Source organism: Nelumbo lutea, chromosome 4 (assembly GCF_056320005.1).
Source record: "Nelumbo lutea isolate HS-2025 chromosome 4, American lotus-T2T, whole genome shotgun sequence".
NCBI classification, from domain to species: domain Eukaryota; kingdom Viridiplantae; phylum Streptophyta; class Magnoliopsida; order Proteales; family Nelumbonaceae; genus Nelumbo; species Nelumbo lutea.
This window is the reverse complement of record NC_142687.1, coordinates 43,872,448-43,892,915: the sequence shown is the minus strand read 5'-3', so window position 1 is coordinate 43,892,915 and position 20,468 is coordinate 43,872,448. Positions and strand designations below refer to the sequence as shown.

The following is a 20,468-nucleotide window of genomic DNA, read 5'->3' as shown; positions in this document are numbered from 1 at the left end:
ATTCTCGGGCAATCTCCTCCAAGAGCTGAGTCACAGAGAGTTGCAGTCTAGAAAGCCAATGAAGCAATGTAGCATAAAATGTGATGGGGAGGACATCGAAAAGTGAATCAATAGAATAAGTATCTTAGAAGGGCTGAGACCCAGATCCGACAACTCAACGAGGAGGGAATCTCACTGGGTTTCACATCTCTCACCGACTCAGCTGATCCAATGCAGCAATTTTCATCCTCAGTTTCAACCCCTGGCAACTTCTCCCTAAACCCACCATATTTTGATGGCATTTCCTCCAATTCAGAAGGCAAAATGATTAACACAGTACAATGCACTGCCCCATGAATACTTCAACTCCCCATCTTCCTCCATCGCGGCCTCAATCTTCTCCTCTGCCCGAACTTTGCGTCGAGAGTAGAGACCTCCCTGGGCGCATATACAACATCTGGTCAGCTGCCCCAATCGCCTTAGCCAACGCAACTATGGAGGTCATTGCGAAAGCACAAAATGGCTGAGCGATGGATATTGGCAGGGTTGGATGGGTGGGAAGCCCGGCGGGGTTCACGGGTGAGGGGGTTTAGAGTGGGAGGATAAGATGGTAGACATGAATGAAGGTTTGGGAGGAGCAATCGAGGAAACAGGGTTGTTTTGAAACAGAGAAACAGAAACAGCATTGTTTGGAGTAAATAGAAGGTCCAGATTTCGTGGATTGAATATTCTGAAAATTACAGTGCAAATCCGTGTCAGGTGGCAGTGCTTCTTCATGCTCATGTCCGGCGTTGGAAGCAGGGGGAGAAAGAAGAAAGAAGACCAAGGGAGAGAAAAAACAAAAAATAAGAATGAAGAGATAACGGGAGTCCAGACTTAACGGCGGTTGGACTCTAAACCGAATTTCATTTTTATCTAAACGCTCTTGGGTTACACGACCCGAGTTCAAGGTTTCGTTCTTCGCAGTTCGCATAGACTAAGAGAACCCTCTCCCAGGACCGCACCAGTGTGAGTTCCGGCAACCAGAGCCGGCGGCGGTAAGACAAACGCACCGGCGGTGGCAACCAGAACCGGCGGTAAGGTCGTGTTCACCGACAGCGCTCGCTTACAGAGAGAGAATAGACAGATATAAAGGGTAGGAAACGAGGAAACTGTGCGCGGAGTGGTTTTGTTCTGAGTGGCCAAACCCCTAATCTCATCATCTGGAACTATCTTGATTTCAGGTTCAGACAGAGAGGTAGTGTGTTCACTTTTTCTTTTTCAAGTGCTTGCTTGATTTGTTTACATGTTCTCTTTACTAAAATTAAAAATTTATCGTCGGTCTTGGATTTTCATGAATTGTTATTTGTAATTTCATTGGCGTTTCTAGTGGTTGGCTGTGTTGAGGTTTTGCAAGAGGTCGGCATTCCTATCCAGGTTATTTGGATCGATAATCTGTTTTAAAGCACGCGTTCGTTTGCATTTGCTGGAACTAGGGATACTCATATCATGTCTAGAGTGATACAGTGGTACGATTTATAGATTAGAACAATGTGGTGTTTCCCCTGATCGCTTGTGAACCATTCTGTGGATGCAATCACATTTTCTCTGATTATGGGAACAATAGCTCGAACCAGCGGATTAAAGGCAAAAACCATTACTTATTCTTCTTCTTCATTGACAACAAAGATTTTATAAAAGGGATGGCAAAGATATAAAATAATTCCTAATTGAGAACATATTTCTGTTTCATTTTCTTTCTTTCTTTCTTTTTTGATAAGTGGAACATAGTATTGTATCATGAAAATTTACCATCAAATATATAAGCTTGAATCTGTTCTTGAAGGTTTTGCAACTCATAGAATACACCATCAGAATTTTCTCCGATTATTCTGTAGTGAATTGAGCAGAGCAATTGCGTGAAGATATTATTCTGTATGACATAATAGAATGTATTTCAAATACCAAAACATTGCTTCACCTTAACATTATGCATTTCAAGCCTGAGTACCTGAAAAGTATGGCCATAACACTTAAAATTTAATGGTATGACCAAGAAGAAAACTTAAATGTCCATCCTCATTGAACCTAAAAGCTACTCATGAATTCAATGCTATTATATGTGAAAGACATTGATTTTTATAGGAAACAACAGATTTTTATTGCTTTTAGAAAGTTAAACTTTTAATTGCAATGTTTAAATGCCTTGCATTCCCTTTAGGTAGTTAGCTTCGGCTAACCCCCTCACCCATTACATATTTCTTTCATTTGGTATGATACCCCAATACATTTGATTTTTGTATATCCTAGATTTTGCTAAACCATCAGCTAGGTGCTTAGATGACCTTGGAGCAGAAATTATGCTATTTCTTTTGTTGTTGATTGTTTATAATTACAAAAGAATGTGAAACTTTTTGTTACAGGGTAATTTGTAGGATTTTGAAATGAGCACTCAAGATGAGGATTGCATTAGACCATGTAATGAAGATGAAGATCGTACAAATGCTGAGTGCCAATCTGTTCATGATGAGAAAGAGAGTAAAATAGAAGAACCAAAATTGGGAATGCTATTTAAAACATTGGATGATGCATATTATTTTTATAATGAATATGCCAGAAGGTTTGGGTTTAGCACTAGAAAGAGCAAAGCACATAAAACAAAAAGTGGAATAACAAGAGATAAGATATTCTGTTGTTCTGCCCAAGGTTTTCGTGAAGAAGATAGACGAAGACTTAATGTAAGGCATCGTGACAATACAAGAACTGGTTGTAAGGCACACATGCTTGTTGTATTGCAAGAAAATGGCCAATACTGCATAACTCGATTTGAAAAGGAACATAATCATGAGATTGTAACTCCAAGTATGTCACACATGTTAAGGTCACATAAAAGAATGGCAATGGCCCAAACTGCTCAGGCCAATCTTGCAACTAAGTTAGAGGTAGCTTCAAAACCAATTATGGAATCTATGGCCAATCAAGTTGGAGTAGATGATTTGGGGTTCCCTCGTTATAATTATTTACGTACAAAGAGGGAGAAAGATATGGAAATAGGAGGTGCGGGAGCCATTTTAAAATTTTTTGAGAAATTACAAATGGAGAATTCTTCATCTTTCCACTCCATACAACTTGATGCTGCAGACCGAATAACAAATGCCTTTTGGGCAGATTCAAGAATGGTAGTTGACTACCATTATTTTGGGGATGTTGTTTGCTTTGACACTTCCTTCAGAATCAACCAAGATGAACGACCATTTGCATCGTTTGTTGGTGTTAGTCATCATAGACAAATTGTGATTTTTGGGGCTGCATTACTTTATGATGAGACCATTGAATCTTTTAAGTGGGTTTTTGAATCATTTCTAAATGCAATGGGTGGAAAAATGCCGAAAACAATCTTGACAGATCAATGTGAAGTGATGGAAAAGGCAATAAAACACGTTTTCCCAAAGGTTAACCATCGCCTTTGTGTTTGGCACATTTATCAGAGTGCAGCCAAACATTTATCTCATGTTTTCTGTGTTTCTAAGACTTTTGAGAAAGATTTTAGTAAGGTGATATATGATTGTGAAGAAGAAGATGAATTTCTCACAACATGGGAAGAGATGCTTTGTAAATATGATCTGAAAGAAAATACATGGTTGAAAGGGTTGTTTGAAGCGAAAGAGAAGTGGTCATTAGTCTATGGAAGGAACCATTTTTCTGCCAACATGGAAAGTACACAAAGGAATGAGAGCATGAATGGTTCATTGAGAGGTTACTTAAAATCATCATCGGATTTATCTTGTTTTTTTACCAATTTTGAAGAAGCAGTAAAAGACAAGCGTCAAAAAGAATTGGAAATGGACTTCAAGATGATTCAAAGCAAGCCACATTTAAATACACCTGTGCCTATGCTACAACATGCTGCAGAGATTTATACTCCCACACTTTTTAGGGAATTTGAGAAGGAGTATCTAAGTTCTTTACAATGTCTTATCAAGAGTAAAATTGAGATTGAAGCGGTGATTAATTACAAGGTAAGCATGTACGGTAACCATCATGAACATGTTGTGACATTTTCATCACCAACGTTAGTTTTATGTACTTGTAAAAAATTTGAGTTTGTTGGATTACTTTGTGCTCATGGGTTAAGAGTGCTTTTTGACAATCAAGTAATGCAACTTCCATCTCAGTATTTTTTAAAAAGATGGTCAAGAGATGCAAAAAATGGAAGTGCAATAGATTATCATGGTTGTGCAATTAAACTTGATCCAAATCGTGGGTATACTATGAGGGCCTCTGAATTGGTGAGAATTTCACGAGATATATCAAATCGAGCTGCAGAAAATGAAAAAGCATATTTGTATGCATTGAATGGCTTTCAAAAGATTCGTAGTGGGGTGGAGAAGATAATAAAAGAGGAAGTTTCAAATAGTGCAGAAACTGCTCTTTCTAACAATCTTGGAGATGCTTCAGATGTATGTCCACAACATGCTAGTCAACTTGGATCTTGTCATATGGTTGATAATTTACAAGGTGAGGGAGACAATGGGGAAGAAGAAAATGCAGCAGTAGCATCTGATAATGCCACAAACGTGGTGAAAGGACATGCAAGGAAGGATAAAAGTGACAAAATTGGCGTTGGTAGTGATAGAACAAAGAAACCTTTTGAGAAAAGAAAGAAAAGTAAAAATAATTCCCAACCTGAGCCACAAATCCCAGCTACTACAACCATGGAAGTTCAACCTTCATCTCAACCTGTTGTGGTATTATATCAAATCATACTTTATTTTGATTCTTTTTCTATTACATTTTTAATTATTTATTCTTTTACACTCTTGTTGAATAGGAATTAACTGGTGTTCATGCCAATATGGCACATAGTCTCGATCTTAATCGGTTTGCTAGTATATATCAACAGCATATAATGAATACCAACACACCTCAGTTGAGAATGACAGGGTTGCTACATGTAAGTTCTAACAATTCTGTATATTCTTTTTTTTTTTTCTATTTTAAATAACATTAGAGTTTTCCTTAATGGGTGCTGTATTTTTTTTGCAGGCTTCAATAGCTTCAGGCACAGTTGATGGTAGTAGTCAGATGAACCAGGTATGGGATTAAACATCAAAATAGTTATAAAATGTTAAATATTAGTAGCAGGGGTTGTTATATTTTAACTTTTTGTTATTTTTTGTAGGGATCTGTTATGAATGCACCACAATACTTTTTTGGCATAAATCACAATCAAGATTGCCAACCAACTTCTCAAGATAGATAGCAAGATCATTTCAAGTGACAAACTTGCCTACAGAGGAGAAACTGGTTTCATTTAACCCCAAAGTTACTGTGAACACTTCCCAAGGTTTCTGTTCATACTAATGATTTGGTTCTAATTTTCTGTTCATGTTAATGATTTATATTTCTTAGTATATTAGTCTTATTGGAGCATTTAGATGGATCATATACTAACACTTGGCATATATTGGTTGCTGCAGGAGATAGAAACTTGTTCCTTTGACAAGTATTTGTGAGCTTGGTTCTTTACTCTTACCCATATGAATCTCAGTGTGGTCATAATGGGTGAGCAAGTGGGTTTATTACTATGTTTATGGATGAATCTGGCAAGGGATTTTGTTTCTATCAAGGCACACAATTCAGTTCATAGCTATATTTTGGTTAAATCATTTCCAGTACTTGTAACAGATCACTTCTTACTGGCTCTGTAGATGATCTTCTTCATGTGGCCAAACCTTTACCTCATGTTCCCTTTCTGTATAGTTTGCAAACTTTCGTTGCTGCAGTTTTGTGGATGATCTGTAACAAGGCTCCTTGGATGATCTGTTTCCCTGTTCTATATCAAGGCTCCGTATACGATCTTCTTCATGTGCCAAACCTTCACCTCATGTTCCCTTTTCTGTATCTAAGTCTGCAAAATGTCGTTACTGCAGTTTTGTGGACCAATGGGGTGGAGTGTTTCTTGGGGGAAGCAGGGGAGGAATGGAGTACAGTGGTGGAACTTGGGAAAGGATTCATGTAGATATTTGTTGAAAATGGGCAACAGTAGCAAATAGTTCTTCAAGAATTAGACTGGATCCCTCTGTCTAGGTACCTCCTGTTGAGATTTTATCAACTGAAATTTGATGGTAGCGGTCATGGTAATCCAGGTCCCTTGGGTCTTTGGGGGAGGGGTTAGAGAAAAGGATGGTCTGTGTTGCTTTGTTTTTGGGTCCAGTGGTAGAAGGGGTTCAATTAGAGCTGAATTCCTTGCTGTAATTCCAGGATTGAGATTAGCAAGAGCCGAGAGGCTAGATTTTATCAACTGAAATTTGATTGTAGGCGATCATGGTAATCCAAGTTCCTTGGGTCTTTTTATTTTTTTTTTGGGGGGGGGGGAGGGGTTAAGAAAAGGATGGTCAATGTGTTGCTTTGTTTTTGGGTCCAGTGGTAGAAGGGGTTCAATTAGAGCTGGATTCCTTGCCGTAATTCCAGGATTGAGATTAGCAAGAGCCAAGAGGCTGGAATATGAACAAGTTGGTTGTGGAAGGGGATTCCAAGTTGGTGGTGGGATGGTTGATCAAACTGGAGTCTGTCATTTGGGCCTATAGAGAGGAAATAAATACGTGTAAATGGTGAACCAGTAACATGACTTTGAGAATACAATGGGCTGGAAAATCATCCAACAGATGAGGGGAACTCTGGCCAAGCAAGGGGTCAACGGAGATCAATTTAATTTGGCTCAGTTGTAATCTGTTTTTTCTTCTCTGTTTTTAAGTGAGAGGTTGCATCTCGAACCTAAGGGAATCTTGTACTGATTGTATATATCACTGAACTTCAATAAATTTTTTTGCTGTGCCCTATCAAAAAAAAAGTTGGGCTTAAGCTTGAGTTCAGTTGAACTACTCTAATGCATACTCATGATGGATGGAATAAGAAGGTTTATGAAAATGATGTCATTTCATGAAAAACTCTTACATTAGTGAAATTTGTCAAATGATGTGGCTTATGCTATGGTTATTTGAATACCAGACCAGCTCAGACATAAAATATGTATTGTCTAATTTGCTACTGTTGAGGGCAATTCAGTCACATCTATTTATTGTGGTATAACTATAAACAACAGCTGTTTGAAAGGGAATGTTTGGCATGCTTTTCAAAGGGACTTGGAAACTCCTTTGAGGATACTTTTGAATTACTTTACATCTTAAGGCCACCGGTGGAACAGTGGAGCTCAGGGTAGCATTTGGGAAGTGGTTCTGTAACAACTTAGAAATATGAAATAGAAACCATCAGTAGAAGTGATCAATTAAACCCAACTTACCTCTAAATGCACTAGAGATCACTCTTCTAGCCATTGACTACAGTTCCAAACTTCTGTCTAGTCTAGCAATCTTTATCACTCCTGAGTTTTATCTGGTTGGGTAGGGTCTGATCCATTCCAATTTTGAATCAATCAAAGTAATATAGAAGGGAGAAAACAAAAACACAATAAAGAGTTTGTTGTGTAGTCCATATATGTGGGCTGCCTTGTTAAACCATCTACTTTTAAGTAATACAATTGCTGAAATACTCATTGAGAAGACTAAATAGATATAAAAGTAAATAAAAGAAATATAAACTATTTATGAAGGTTCATGGATAATAAATTATTCCAATGTTGATTCCAATTTTGTGGTCATTCCAATGGTTCTTTTTTTTTATCAATAACTGTGAATTGTATTAAAATTATTAAAATGAAAAGTTACAGAGCAAGGGAGCTAAACAGTCTTAGCTCCCAAGAACAACCATTGAACACCAAAAAAACGATTACAATACAGCCCAAAATATAGAATTTCTGTTCACCCCTTGTCTAGCTAGACCATCTTCCAATGAGTTCGCACTTCTTTTTACCCATTTGTATTGAATTTCCATGTCCTTAGTCAGCCATTTAAATTTCCTCTTTTCATTGCTGTAATTCCCAAGTCTAGAGTTATTCTCTTTTAGCCAGTTTACCACCACTTCAGAATCTCCTTCTATGATCAGCTTGTTAGTTTGCATATCCTTGATCCTTTGTACCCCTTCAAGAGCTGCAAGTATCTCAACCCTCAAGGAATTTCCCACCCCGATTGGTTCAGAAAACATAGCTAACAAATTCCCCTATTCATCTCTTATTACTCCCCCTATTCCGGATGGCACTGGATTACCCATGCTGCCGTCAAAGTTCAGTTTAGTAAAGCCATGAGGTGGAGGGGGCCGACAAGAGTTTGAGGCCTTCTTTATTGGAGCAAGTTCTGCTTCTCCTTCCATTTTCTTTGCAACTCGTCAACTGAGAATTCTGCAAACAAAGCCAAGGTTTTTAGCCAGTGTATAACCCTAATATGGATGACCTCCAAAGTTACTTCCAAACTTCTCTCCTTATCTGAGAAGATCCGAGAATTTCTCTCCTCCCACATAATCCAATAGACTGCTGCCCTCATACTCCTCCACATAATCTTGGCCCTTTTTGTTGGCCAATTTGGCATAGAATTGAATAAGCTTTGCACATTTGAAGGGGGAGGGGGGGTCCACCTGCACCCAAACAGAGAAGTACACCATTCCCAAATGACTTTAGTAAACCGACAGGAAATTAGTAAGTGATATCCAAATTCACCATCAGCTTTACAGAGAACACACTAGTGAAGACAGAAACAACTATTGGGTATTTTTCTTTGAAGTAAATCTGTAGTATTAACTCTTTCCAGAAAGGCTTCCCAATAGAAATTCCCAACCTTAGGAGGTATAGGATGACACCACACCTCTTTAATAGGGAATGACAAGCCAGAGGAGGAAGATTGTGTTAGAGCTTTAAAAAAAGAGGCACAAGTGAAAGAACCCGAGGGAGTGAGAGTCCAAATTCTACTGTCTGCCTTTGTTGGCTCTAGGAAAACCCCTTCAAGAATGGATAACAAGGATAAAATACAATCAAGCTCTGTGTCCTTGATATCTCTTCTCAGGCCCAAGTTCCAGCTGACCCCAGAAGCAGAATTAGAAGGAAAAAGGAAAGAGAAAATCAATTCTTTTTTAAATGTGGAAAGAGCAAAAAGGCTCGGGAATTGGTCTTTTAAGGGAGAATCCCCGATCCAAACATGTTCCCAAAAATTAATTAGATTGCCTGGATGCAAGTCATACCTGATCCATGGATAGAACAAAGGCAGAATAGCTTGAATAACTTTCCTGGGAGATGCTCTTGTAGTCCTTGCCAGAATCCCATAATCCCAACCATTGTCTACAACCCCATGAATACTACCCACTATCAAAACCTTTTATCTGGCTTTGTGGGATCCAGATAAACTTTTTCAAGGGTATTCTACTACTCAACATGTGGGTTAGGCTCACAATTTCATCATCCCTTGAACCTCTCCGAAAACTGAAATCCCAAACTGGTGTCAACGAAGATTCCAAGGGGGAATAGAATTTTGACACAAGCTCTTTCTTATATCGAGAGATAGTGAATAAGAACGGAAAGAGGTCCTTCAAAGGAGCCTCTTCGACCCAAATATCTTCCCAAAGAAGAACTGAATTACTAGTACACTCATCATACCTGAGAAAATTGTAAAGTTGAGGGAGAACACTGTGAATTTCCTTCCAAGGGGTTTCCAAAGTTGTTCACCAAGAAACTCCAACATCCCATCCATTCTCCAATTGACCATGAATACTTCCTATCACCTCATGCCACAGTCTCTCTCTCTCTCTCTCTCTTTAATGGCCATCTCCATAACTATTTCCCCAATAATGTCGTATTCCTTTGCATTAAGTTCACTATTCCCAAACCTCCCTCTTCTTTACTTCTACAAGTCACCTCCCACTTCACCAGATGATCCTTTCTACTCTCTCCCAGTTCCCATAGGAAATCCCTCATCAACTTTTCTAGCTTCTTAGATTCCCTAGAGGGATTCTAAAGACTGACAAGAAGTAGGTTAGTAGGTTAGACATGATGACTCTAGTCAAGGTAATCCTACCCCCCACAGAAATATAATCCTTCTTCCACGTAGCCAATCACTTCTTGAACTTCTTTAATATTGAATACTAGAAACTACTTTCCCTAGGGTTTTCCCTTCAAGGAAGTTCTAGGTAGGTCATCAACCAAGTTACTACAAAGCACTCTAAACACCCTATAGTCGTATTCACCTCTCTATTATCCAAATTTATCCCTGCCACACTACTCTTTTCAAGGTTAACTCTCATATTGGACATACTTTCAAACATTTTCACTAGTCTTTAGATTTCTTGCCTTCTCAAGGTCCCCTTCACTGGAAACTAGAATATCATCTACAAATTGAAGATGGGTAACTAGCACTCCAACCCTGCCTACTTTTCATCCACTTATTAAATTCTCACTATCAACCTTTGAAATTATTCTACTTAACACATCAACTAACAAGGTGAAAAGGAAAGGCAAGAGAGGGTCCCCTTGCCTTAAACCCCTACAAGCTGGAAAAAAATCATTTACCACTCCATTAATCAAGATAGAGAAGTGATTGGAACTAACACAACCATGAATCCACTAACACCACCCTTCTCCAAACCCACACTTTCTTAGGACTTGTAAGCGGAATTGTCAATCTGCCAAATCATAGGCCTTTTCCAGATCTATCTTGCAAACAAAGCCCTTCTTAGATCTTCTCATTTCTCTCCAAGCATTCATTAGCTACTAAGGTTTGGTTAGTGATTTGTCTCCCTTGTACAAAAAGCCCCTTGGTATTTGTTGATTAAGGAGGGAAGAACATCTTTAATCCTCAAGGACAATACCTTAGCTAAAATTTTGTAAATACTGGTCATCGGGCTTATTGGTCTAAAATCCTTAGGGAGGATAGCATCAACCTTCTTAGGGATTAAAGCGAAGAAAGTAGCATTGACTCCTGGGCTTACTATATGATTATTTGCAAACTCTCTAAACACCTCACAAAGATCCTCTTTCAAAATCTCCCAATAGTCTTGATAAAAGGCCATTGTAAAACCATCTGGGCCCAATGCCTTAGATCTATTCATTAAAAATACTACCCTTCGAATCTCAGCTTCTTCAAAGCTTCTTTCCAACCAGGGTGCTTTTTCATCTCCCAAGTTTGGCCAATCCAATCCTTCTAACGGTAGCCTCTCATGCAAAGGTCTTCCATAAAAAGATTTGAAATGGTTGGCAAAGGTTCTAGCTATTTCCTCCTGATTTGTAATTACCTCCCCGTCTACTTCTAATTTGGCTATATAAAGTTTTTCCTTCAATGTCATTGGCCAAATCATGAAAAATCTAGTGTTCCCATCGCCTTCCTTAATCCATTGATGCCTTGTTTTTTGTCTCCAGCAAATCCCCTCCCTTAGCAACACATCTTCTAGGTCCTTCAACTGTCTTCTTTGCTCTCTCTTGTTCATTCAACAACCCTTGGGACTTCTCATCCAAAACCTCAATTTGAGTGATAAGGTTCAACTTTAGTTTCTCCACTCTTCTGAAATGGTCTCTATTCCACTCCTAAAGTTTGGATCTTAACCCCCATAGCTCTTGTGGAATCTCATTCCCTTCCTTCTTGCCCTGCTTAGCTCTTCATAGGGGTGGTAATGTTGACCCCAACCCATTTGATCTACCCGCTTAAATATCCACCCATACCCACCCATTATAGTAGAGGGTCAAGATGGGCCAAATGACCCATTAGGGTTAGGTTGGGGTTGGGTCAAGGGTACCCAGGAGGGTTAGAGCAAAGGGTTAGGATGGGTTGGGTCGAGGGTCAAGGTGGGTTGGGTTGAGTTTCATTATAGGGTTTGTAGTCTATTACTCTTAGGGTTCGAAAATCAAAACTTCTAACCTTTGAAGGCTTCTCAACTACGGTGTTTCTCCTTCGCCATTCTCAAATGTTTAGGATTTGAAACCTTTCACCTTCGTCAGTCTCAGGTAATGATCAGAGCTTAAAGATTCACTTGATCGCCACCTCTATTCTCCTCCTCCCCCCTCTTCTCAACCACAATGTTTCACCTCCACCATTCTCAAACGTTTAGGGTTTAAAACCTTTCACCTTTGCCAGTCTTAGGTAATAACTAAAGCTTGAAGATTCGCTTGATCATTGCCTCTCTTCTCCTCTTTTGCTCTCTTAGACATCGACACGCTGCTTGGTTCAGTTAGGGATCAGTCAAGATTGAAGTTGCTAAGGGTTAGGGTTTGGAAGCTCAAAGCTTCACTCAATTGTCGCTCCCTACTCTCCTCTTCCACCTTTGTTCATCGATCACCGCCTTTGTTCACCAATCACCACCAATGTTTGATTACCACCTCTATACCACCAACGACCCTTGCCTCTAGTTTACTAATTTGTCCAATTTTTATTTGATTCTTTGCCGGTTTTTCTGTAACTTCCATAATTTTTTGTTTTTTCCATTCTCTGTAAGTAAGGCTTTGGACGGTGCTTTGGACGTTGGATTTTTGCTTGGTGGAAGAACATCCTCCTCCTCCTTGGCTCCTCCCAATTTTGCATTTTCTACAATTTGTTCTATAATTTTTTGCAAAAATTTCTGCATTTTCTATATTTTTGCATTTTTCAATTTTTGATATTTTTTACATTTTGTGCATTTCTGTATTTTTATTTACAATTTTCTATTAATTTCTGCATTTTTGCAATTTATTTTGTACTTTCTGAATTTTGGCTCAAATATATATATTTTTGAATTTTTTTATCATTGTTTTCCTGAAATTCTACTTTGGTGTATGTATATTAAATTATTAAATTTTTATTAATTTCTGTATTTTTCTGCAATCTATGCATTTTTATATGAAATATATGTTTTCTTATCATTTTTATGCAATATCTGATTTTTGTCTGAAATATATATATGTTTTGAATTTTTTTGTAATAAATTTTTATCATTATGTATTTTTCCTACAATATTTGACTTTTTAGTTAAAATATATAATTTTTATCATTTCATCTACTTTTTATAATTTCTTTTTTTGGCTGAAAAATATTTAATAAAATCTGCATTTATAGGTGAGGGTATGGGTGAGGATGGGTAAGTGGGTCAATATGGGTGGATGAGGGTCAGGGTGTGTTCTGACCCATAAACTAAGATTGGTGATGGGTGATGGTGGGTTGGTGGGTCAATATGGGTGGGCTGGTATTCAACCATTACCAACCCAACCCAACCCACCCATTTGCCATCCCTATCTCTTCATTCCACCATTCCTTCACTTTAGCCTAAAACTTTGGATGTGTTAACCACATATTTTCAAATTAATGGTCTAGGGCCACTGTTAAAGGATTCTACACCCAACTTAATTGGCCAATGGTCAGGTGTGACCCTAGGCAAGGCTCTAGAGACCAGGTTACCCAATAGTTTTCCCAAGCTAAATTGAAGAGAAACCTATCTAGTTTCAAGCACAAAGGATTTTCCTGGAGGTTAGACCAAGTTAGTCTATGTTATAATAGTGGGATCTCCTTCAATTCACATTCTTCTATAAAATCATTAATCCCCTCCCACACACCAAGGACCATCCCATAAACCTTTAATTGCAAACAGCTCCTCCCACATTTGATTTCCATCTCTATAGGTGTTAGGGCCATACACATTAGTTACTACCCAAGTGAACTCATCCTTCCAAACCATCACAATTCCCCCCAAGGCTCTGCAAGATGGAGCTGAAGACCAGCTCACTCCCTTGGATCTCCAAAAACTTCTGACCCATCTTGCATTTATCTCAGACAACTTCGTCTCTTGTAGCATCACAATGTCAGGATTTTCCTTCCTAAGAAGATCTGTTATTACTCCTCTCTTCCTTGCACTTCCGAGGCCTCTCACATTCCAACTTAGGATTTTCATCATCACTTCTCTTTCAAGACCCTTCTTTCACCAAACTCCTATCCTTACCTAGATTTCTTCCTCCTATCTCCCCTTCCACTAAACTCTAGATCCTCCTCAATATCTGAAAGCATACTTTCCACCTTGGTTCTTTTTTTTCTTTTTGTTTTCCTTCTTTTTCTAAATTTTCCCATGGTATTTTTGCATCTTTTCCTTCCCCTCATTATGACCAATCTCCTTTATATTCTTCTCACTCATTGGAAGCGACTCTAACCCTTTGCCCTCATTTTCTCCTTCAGCCCCTGCCTACTTCCTGGCCAACTCCTCCTTTCTCATACTTCAAAATAACCCTCCCTAAGTCTTAGCTCCTCAAAATCTGAGCAAATTTACCTCCAAATGGTTTCTATCTCCTCTTCCATTTCCTTCTCTAACCTCAAATTCAGCCTTTTCTTTATCTTCCTCTCTATGGGACCTTCCTTACCAACCTCTAACTTATCACCACCCCCATTGTGATGAGATGCTGGGGAATCTGCAGAAGGCTCAACACAAGTCAATGCCATAAACTGAAAGGACACACATACCTTGGTGAAGACAAAACTAGGTAGAACTGGAAGGGCCTTGGGTTTAGGACTTCACTACTGAGGCTGAAAGCATCCCCCTAGTCAGACATTGTGGTGAGGTGGAATGGGTTAGATCGACAGTCCCTTCTAATCTCGAAGTGATCAGACCCTGTCTCTGTATCTCTCCTCCTAGCGTACTTTCACTGAACCCAGGGGAATCTTGTCTTTCTGAGCCAATCCCTGAACGGCGCTACTCTCTTTGATTAGCCCCCTCAACAAAGGATGGTATAACTTGCACAGCATCAGAAGCCAACATTTCAACTTTTCTACCTTTCACAACTTCGCCGTCACCAGATTTATCTTCTTCTAGGAACAAGTCAGTACTGAAGCTATCTTCATCCAATATAACCGCCTTATCCTGCAGATCGACACTGCCAAGACTAGCTGTGTCCTCCATGTCTGAATCTTCACTGGAAACCTTGTCATACTGTAGAAATAGTTAGTAGACACAAGTGTGAGGTTCCATACCCACACTTAGGCAGGAGTGTGTGTGGTTCCATACCCACACCTAGTTATTTTAATTCTTTTTTAAGTTGGGTCAGCTGGCCTTATCCATGTTATGTTTTGTTTTATTAGGACTAGAACTTGTCTTTTTATCTCCTATTCTTGTAAGGAAACTAAACTATATAATGAAATTTATGGGGCGGCAGAATCATCAACCGAACCCTTTTTTCTCCTCTCTTCTCTTCCCTCCCTCTTCCCTTCTTCTCTTCGAAGCTTAGTTCTTTTCTTTCTAAATTGTAGTAAGACATAAATCGACTAGCTTTCTTCAAGTTGGTATCAGAGCTATTGGTGAGAAAAACTAGGGTTCTCATGTAAGCCTGATCTGATCGGCTACATGAAAATCTATTAGATCAAGTCCTCTGCAGCAGCCGCGTGGTTCTTGGAGGTTACTGGAGTACTGAAGACTGCCCAAGTAAGTAAAAGATTCTTGGAGAATGATCTGATGACCAGGAAGAATCAGAGATCAGTTTCGATCAAGGTAGGGTTTTAAACCAAAGAGAACGATCAGAATTCTGAGAGAAAGAGTTCAGATTTGATCAAGGTTAAGGTTTCAAACCAAAGAAGACTACCAGAGTTCTTTTTACTGAGAAAGGTACAACCTTTAAGGTAACTCGATCAAGATTTCTTTTATGATCAGATTTCTTTACTGAAAAAGGTGCAACCTTTAAGGTAATTCGATCTTAGATAAATTTCTTTTAGCAGAAGCATAATAAATCTGAGATCACCTTGCTGTCTTTTAAAGAATCAATATTCTTTGCTGAAATCAGTTTCTGGATTGTTATTCTCTGGTGTTTCTGATTAAAGTTACAGTTCTGATTCTTATTCTTTGCTGAAATAAGTTTCAGGACTGTTATTCTCTGGTGTTTTTTATTAAAGTTACAGTTTTGAGAAGGAACTGCCGATTGAAATCAAGTTCTTATTCTTATTCTTTGCTGAGATCAGCTTCTGGATTGTTGTTAAAAGTTTTCTTGGTATTTCAGTAGAAAATTAGTTTTCGTCTTGGAGTTTTATGATCTACTTAGCATGGAAAAGGTTGGAAGTGAGGTGAAAACTCAAGGGGAAGTTTTTGCGACTGGTAACATGACTGAAAATTCGTTCCAGATTACCACTGTTAGGTTTGGTGGAACAAATTACTTGGAACGGGCCCAAAAGTGTGATATGAACTTGGAGTCTCTATCCAAAGTAATCAAAGATGGTAATTCATGGAGTTTGACAACCTCCTTGAGGAATAAATCAGCAATAAGTGAGGCATCCATTGTCTTCCTACATGCCATGAAGTGAGCCATTTTTGAAAATCGGTCTACGACCACCATTATAGAATCTACCTATCGCTGGGTACGTGGCAACCCACGAACGAAGTCCATAGATATATCTGCCCAAGGTCCTTTAGGAATTGGGAGGGGCATGTATAATCCAACATTAGTTACTATTCACTTAGAAGCTAGGCATATGTGACTATGCTCCACAAACCTTGTGATGTCTCTCGTCATCTTGGGCCAAAAGTAACTTGTTGAGATGAGATAAATTGTTTCGTCTCATCCAAAATGTATACAAACCATTGTGAATCTCTTTGACGATTTTTAGCCGCCATAAGCAATCAGGTATACATATGCGGGTCTCCTTGAATAGGAAGCCATCATATATCACAAAGTCTGTCCTACTATTTGCTTGCACTTCCTCTATGATACCAATAAAAGGGTTAGTGAAAAATAATTCACGAAAAGTATCAAACCCCGGTACCTGTGCTCAGAACGTGGATAACATGGCTCTCCTTAGGCTGAGCGCATCCGCAACTTGATTGTGCACACCTGACTTGTGTTTCAGCACAAACGAATATTCTTGGAGGTATCATACCTATTTAGCACGCCCTGCACTCAACTTATGTTGGATATCCCTTAATGGTGGTAATCCTGCCGGTAAATCTTCGGGAAACACATCACTAAATTCATCAAGCAAAGGCCTCACCTCCTCTGGAGCCTCCACACCTTTCAGCTCAAGCCCCTTGTTAATTAAAGCATACGCAACACTGGTCTCTTTTAAGGCACTTGTGAATTCAGTGATGGCAAAAAGGCTAAAACCCTCCTTGGGTTTCGGTTCAGTCTCTTGTGATGGACATAAGGTCAGCCTTTTCTCTTTAAACTCAAAAGAGTAGGTATTCTTTCGTCCATCATGGACTATGTAGCAGTCAAATTGCTACGGGCACCCAAGTAGCAAATGGAAGGCATCCATATATACAACATCACACCACACACGATTACTATAATTGTTGCCAATAGAAAAGCTCACTAGACACCGTTGTATGACTGAAACATCATTCTTTCTTTTTAGCCATGCAAGCTTGTAGGGGTAAGGGTGTTGTTGAGTTTTTAGGTTCAGATTGTGGACGACTACTTCTACTATAACATTCTCACAATTCCCACTATCAATTATAAGGCTTGCAACTTTCCCACCCATAGTACACGTGGTGTAGAAAATATTATTTCTTAGCCAATCCGATGATTCATCCCTAAGAGTTAGGAATTATCGCTGCATCACCAAGGCCTCTCCCACATCCCCATACACCATTTCTCCCTCAAAGGTTTTTTCATTATAAGAGTCAAACACGGGTGGGGCTGAACAGTCAAATGCTTCTAATTGGGTTTCACTCTCATCTTCTACAAACATTGCCCCTTTTCTTTTATCACCCCTCACACATTCAATAGATCTATGGCCTAGTTCACCACACTTAAAAACACTTCTGTCTAGGTGGACCCACCTGGTTTTGATTAGGTCCACGCCCTTGGTTTTTGGTTCTGCCCACGGGGCTATGGCTGAATTAGAGGCGGGTTAGGATTATTACGTGGGGGGTGGTCTAGCCACATCAGTTTGGGTTCGGCCCAATTGGTTATGTTGGTTGCTTTGCTTTTTTATGGTTAGAGCATGTTGATGTGCCATAAAAACATCATAGCAGTCAAATAGGTCTAATATATCCCAGATATTTGGTCTCAACCCACCTATATACCTAGCCACCAATTGGTCTTCGGTTTCAACTAATTCATTCCGGGCCACTAACAGATGAAACTTCTTTGTATATTCATCTACTGTATCAGTTCCTTGCTTTAGATTTTGCAATTCTTGATAAAGTAAACGAATATAATTATGGGATAGAAACTCCGACCTCATCTTTGCCTTGAGTTTCCCCCATGTCTTAATCTTTTCCTTGTCTCTTCTCTGTTGCATAACCTTCAATTGATGCCACCATGCTATTGCACGTCCTCTAAATTGAGTGGTTATTAAGGATACAATCTTATTTTTCAGAACTTCTTTGAATTCAAGGATTTCTTCTACCACGAAGAGTCAATCCATGAATTCTTCTGAAGTCATGCCTCCTTGGAATTTCGAGATCTCAACCTTGAGATCTTCTTGCCACCATCTCTGGTCACCACCCGCAACTACAGCCAATTTAGTTGCTTGTCTTGACGATGAAAGGGAACGTGTGGAGATACTTGCGTTGGAGTCGTTGTCCCCTGTTTTTGACCGGAAACGCAGCAATTTCACCTCCTTAGAAAGTGCCTCGACTTGTCTTCTCAACTCCACTATCTCTCCTTGTGTTTTGTTTTTGGGTTCCTACTTCATGATGTGAGCTACTTGTTTCTTCTTAGAAGTTGTTACAATCCATTTGCCCCATGTTGGTAGTATGGGATGCTAATGTGAGGTATCCCACATCGGTAGAATGGGATGCTATTGTGGGGTATATATGTGCTTGGGTTCCTTCCCTCTAACAGCTAGCTTTTAGGGGTGAGTTCTCCTAAGTTACGTATAAAATGGTATCAAAGCCTACACTATGCCTCCCAGTTGCAATCGTGCGGCGCAGGTGGTGATGTCGATATTGCAGTGTTTGGCTGGGACTAGGTGGACTAGTGCAAAGCCAGCCCGCGTGAGCGCCAGGACTGCGGAAGTGAGGTGGGATGTTACGATCCATTTGTCCCATGTTGGTAGTATGGGATGCTAATGTGAGGTATCCCACATCGGTAGAATGGGATGCTGTTGTGGGTTATATATGTGCTTGGGTTCCCTCCCTCTAACAGCTAGCTTTTAGGGGTGAGTTCTCCTAAGGTACATAACAGGAGCCATAATCCAAAGAAGGATCAACTTGAGCTCTGATACCAACTGACGTAGTACGGAAAGGAAACACGTGAGAAAAGCTTCAAAGAAAAGAGTAGAAGTCAAATTTTAGGAAGAAGAATTCTTCACTAAATAATTAAGAGAAAATTGATAACAAGAGAACTTCCTTAGTCTTCCCCTAGCTATATAGGTATACACCCTTATGACTCCTATTCCTAATCTGAAAACACTCCATAATAGAATCCTACTTAAAACTCCTTAAAAAGAAAATCCTAATCTAAGAAAACACTCCAAAATAGAATCCTACTAAAATCCTTCAAAAGGAAAGCCCTAATTGAATATAACTTCGAAATAATGCTAACTTGGTAAAACGAACTAAGATAGAAATCCTATGACGATGCTATGTCGGTAAATATTTATTAAGCTAGGTCGGTGGCGTTATCTCTGCTTCTTATGTGCCTTGGAATGGTCCCAACTTGCATAGAACTTATCGACCTTCTCCTGTACTGCATCACATCTCTAGCTAATTAGTATACTGGTTTAGATTTTGGTCATCCATCCACATCTGTTTTTCTACTATTTAAAGGTGGGTTTTGTGGAAATGTAATGGACCAAAAATAAACTTGCCTATGTTCAAGATATATGGGCATCTATACTCTCATTTTCAAGATGCTTTTTATTTTATTGTAATCTTCGATTTATATTTTCAAGGGAAATATTATAAATTGGCAGATCTGTAACTTAGATTTGCAAAAGTATAAAAAATGTTGTGCAAAAGGGTTCAATCCTAGGGAAGTAATACAACTATGTTTTGAAGGCCTTTTTTAGCCTGTTTTCTTCCATCTTGTCTTTTTTTTTTTCACACTACACAATGGTTTAGAGACAGGGCATTATTCTAGGCTTTCTTCTTCCTCATGTTTGCATCCATCTCCCCCTTCTTTAGCCAATGCCATCAATCGCTTCTCTTAGAATTTCCTACCCTTTTTTTGTGTTTTCTAAGGCCCTGTTTGGATAGACTTTTATAAAGTATTTTCATACTTTTGAAAGTACATAAGTACGAAAAGTACGATATAGTGTTTGTATCATACTTCATGCTTTTGGCAAAATAGTACTTTCGTTTTCATGCGAACAGGTGGTCACTGTGACCAACTTCCAATACAACTCTCAGCCCTACTCCAATCACCGCTACTGGAGTTACACCGCCGTCGCCGGTCTCAGCCACCAAACCACCGGAAACCGTCACCAGAAGCATGGATGAACATGCTTTTAACAAACAGGAAATGATTCTTTTGTTTCAGAAAGCATACTTAACAAAAATTTTTACCAAAACGGTTTTCAAAGAAAATACACCAAAGTAAAAACATTTTTTGTACTTTGGTACTGTTAAAAGTACAAAAGTATAAGTCTACCCAAACAGCGCCTAAAATTTTAGCATATTTTCAAAATCTGCAGGGGTGACTAGTACTCAAGTAAGATCATATGAAAAATTTTAAATGTAGGACTTTGATTTTT

The 20,468-nt window shown here is 39.1% G+C and overlaps 1 protein-coding gene across 2 annotated transcripts; it reads left to right on the top strand.

The window, feature by feature from the left end:
- Positions 1–920: 920 nt before the first annotated feature.
- LOC148855489 (protein FAR1-RELATED SEQUENCE 5-like) lies at positions 921–6,845 on the top strand. Of its 2 annotated transcripts, XM_088982528.1 has the most exons (7): positions 929–1,216; positions 1,349–1,487; positions 2,382–4,706; positions 4,790–4,912; positions 5,005–5,052; positions 5,141–5,305; positions 5,439–6,845. In XM_088982528.1, exons 3-6 carry the CDS (start codon positions 2,403–2,405, stop codon positions 5,219–5,221), a joined length of 2,556 nt encoding a protein of 851 aa, XP_088838654.1. In that variant the 5' UTR covers positions 929–1,216; positions 1,349–1,487; positions 2,382–2,402; the 3' UTR covers positions 5,222–5,305; positions 5,439–6,845. The 2 variants fall into 2 exon arrangements, with proteins under 2 accessions (XP_088838653.1, XP_088838654.1); XM_088982527.1 differs by lacking the exon at positions 1,349–1,487 and having other exon boundaries at positions 921–1,216.
- Positions 6,846–20,468: the final 13,623 nt, after the last annotated feature.

Excerpts from the sequence above, each read along its gene's own strand:
- LOC148855489 (XM_088982527.1), top strand. The coding sequence starts at position 2,403 with ATGAGCACTCAAGATGAGGATTGCATTAGACCATGTAATGAAGATGAA. Across the intron at positions 4,913-5,004 it reads GAATGACAGGGTTGCTACAT|GCTTCAATAGCTTCAGGCAC; the intron begins GTAAGTTCTAAC and ends TTTTTTTTGCAG. Across the intron at positions 5,053-5,140 it reads GTAGTAGTCAGATGAACCAG|GGATCTGTTATGAATGCACC; the intron begins GTATGGGATTAA and ends TATTTTTTGTAG.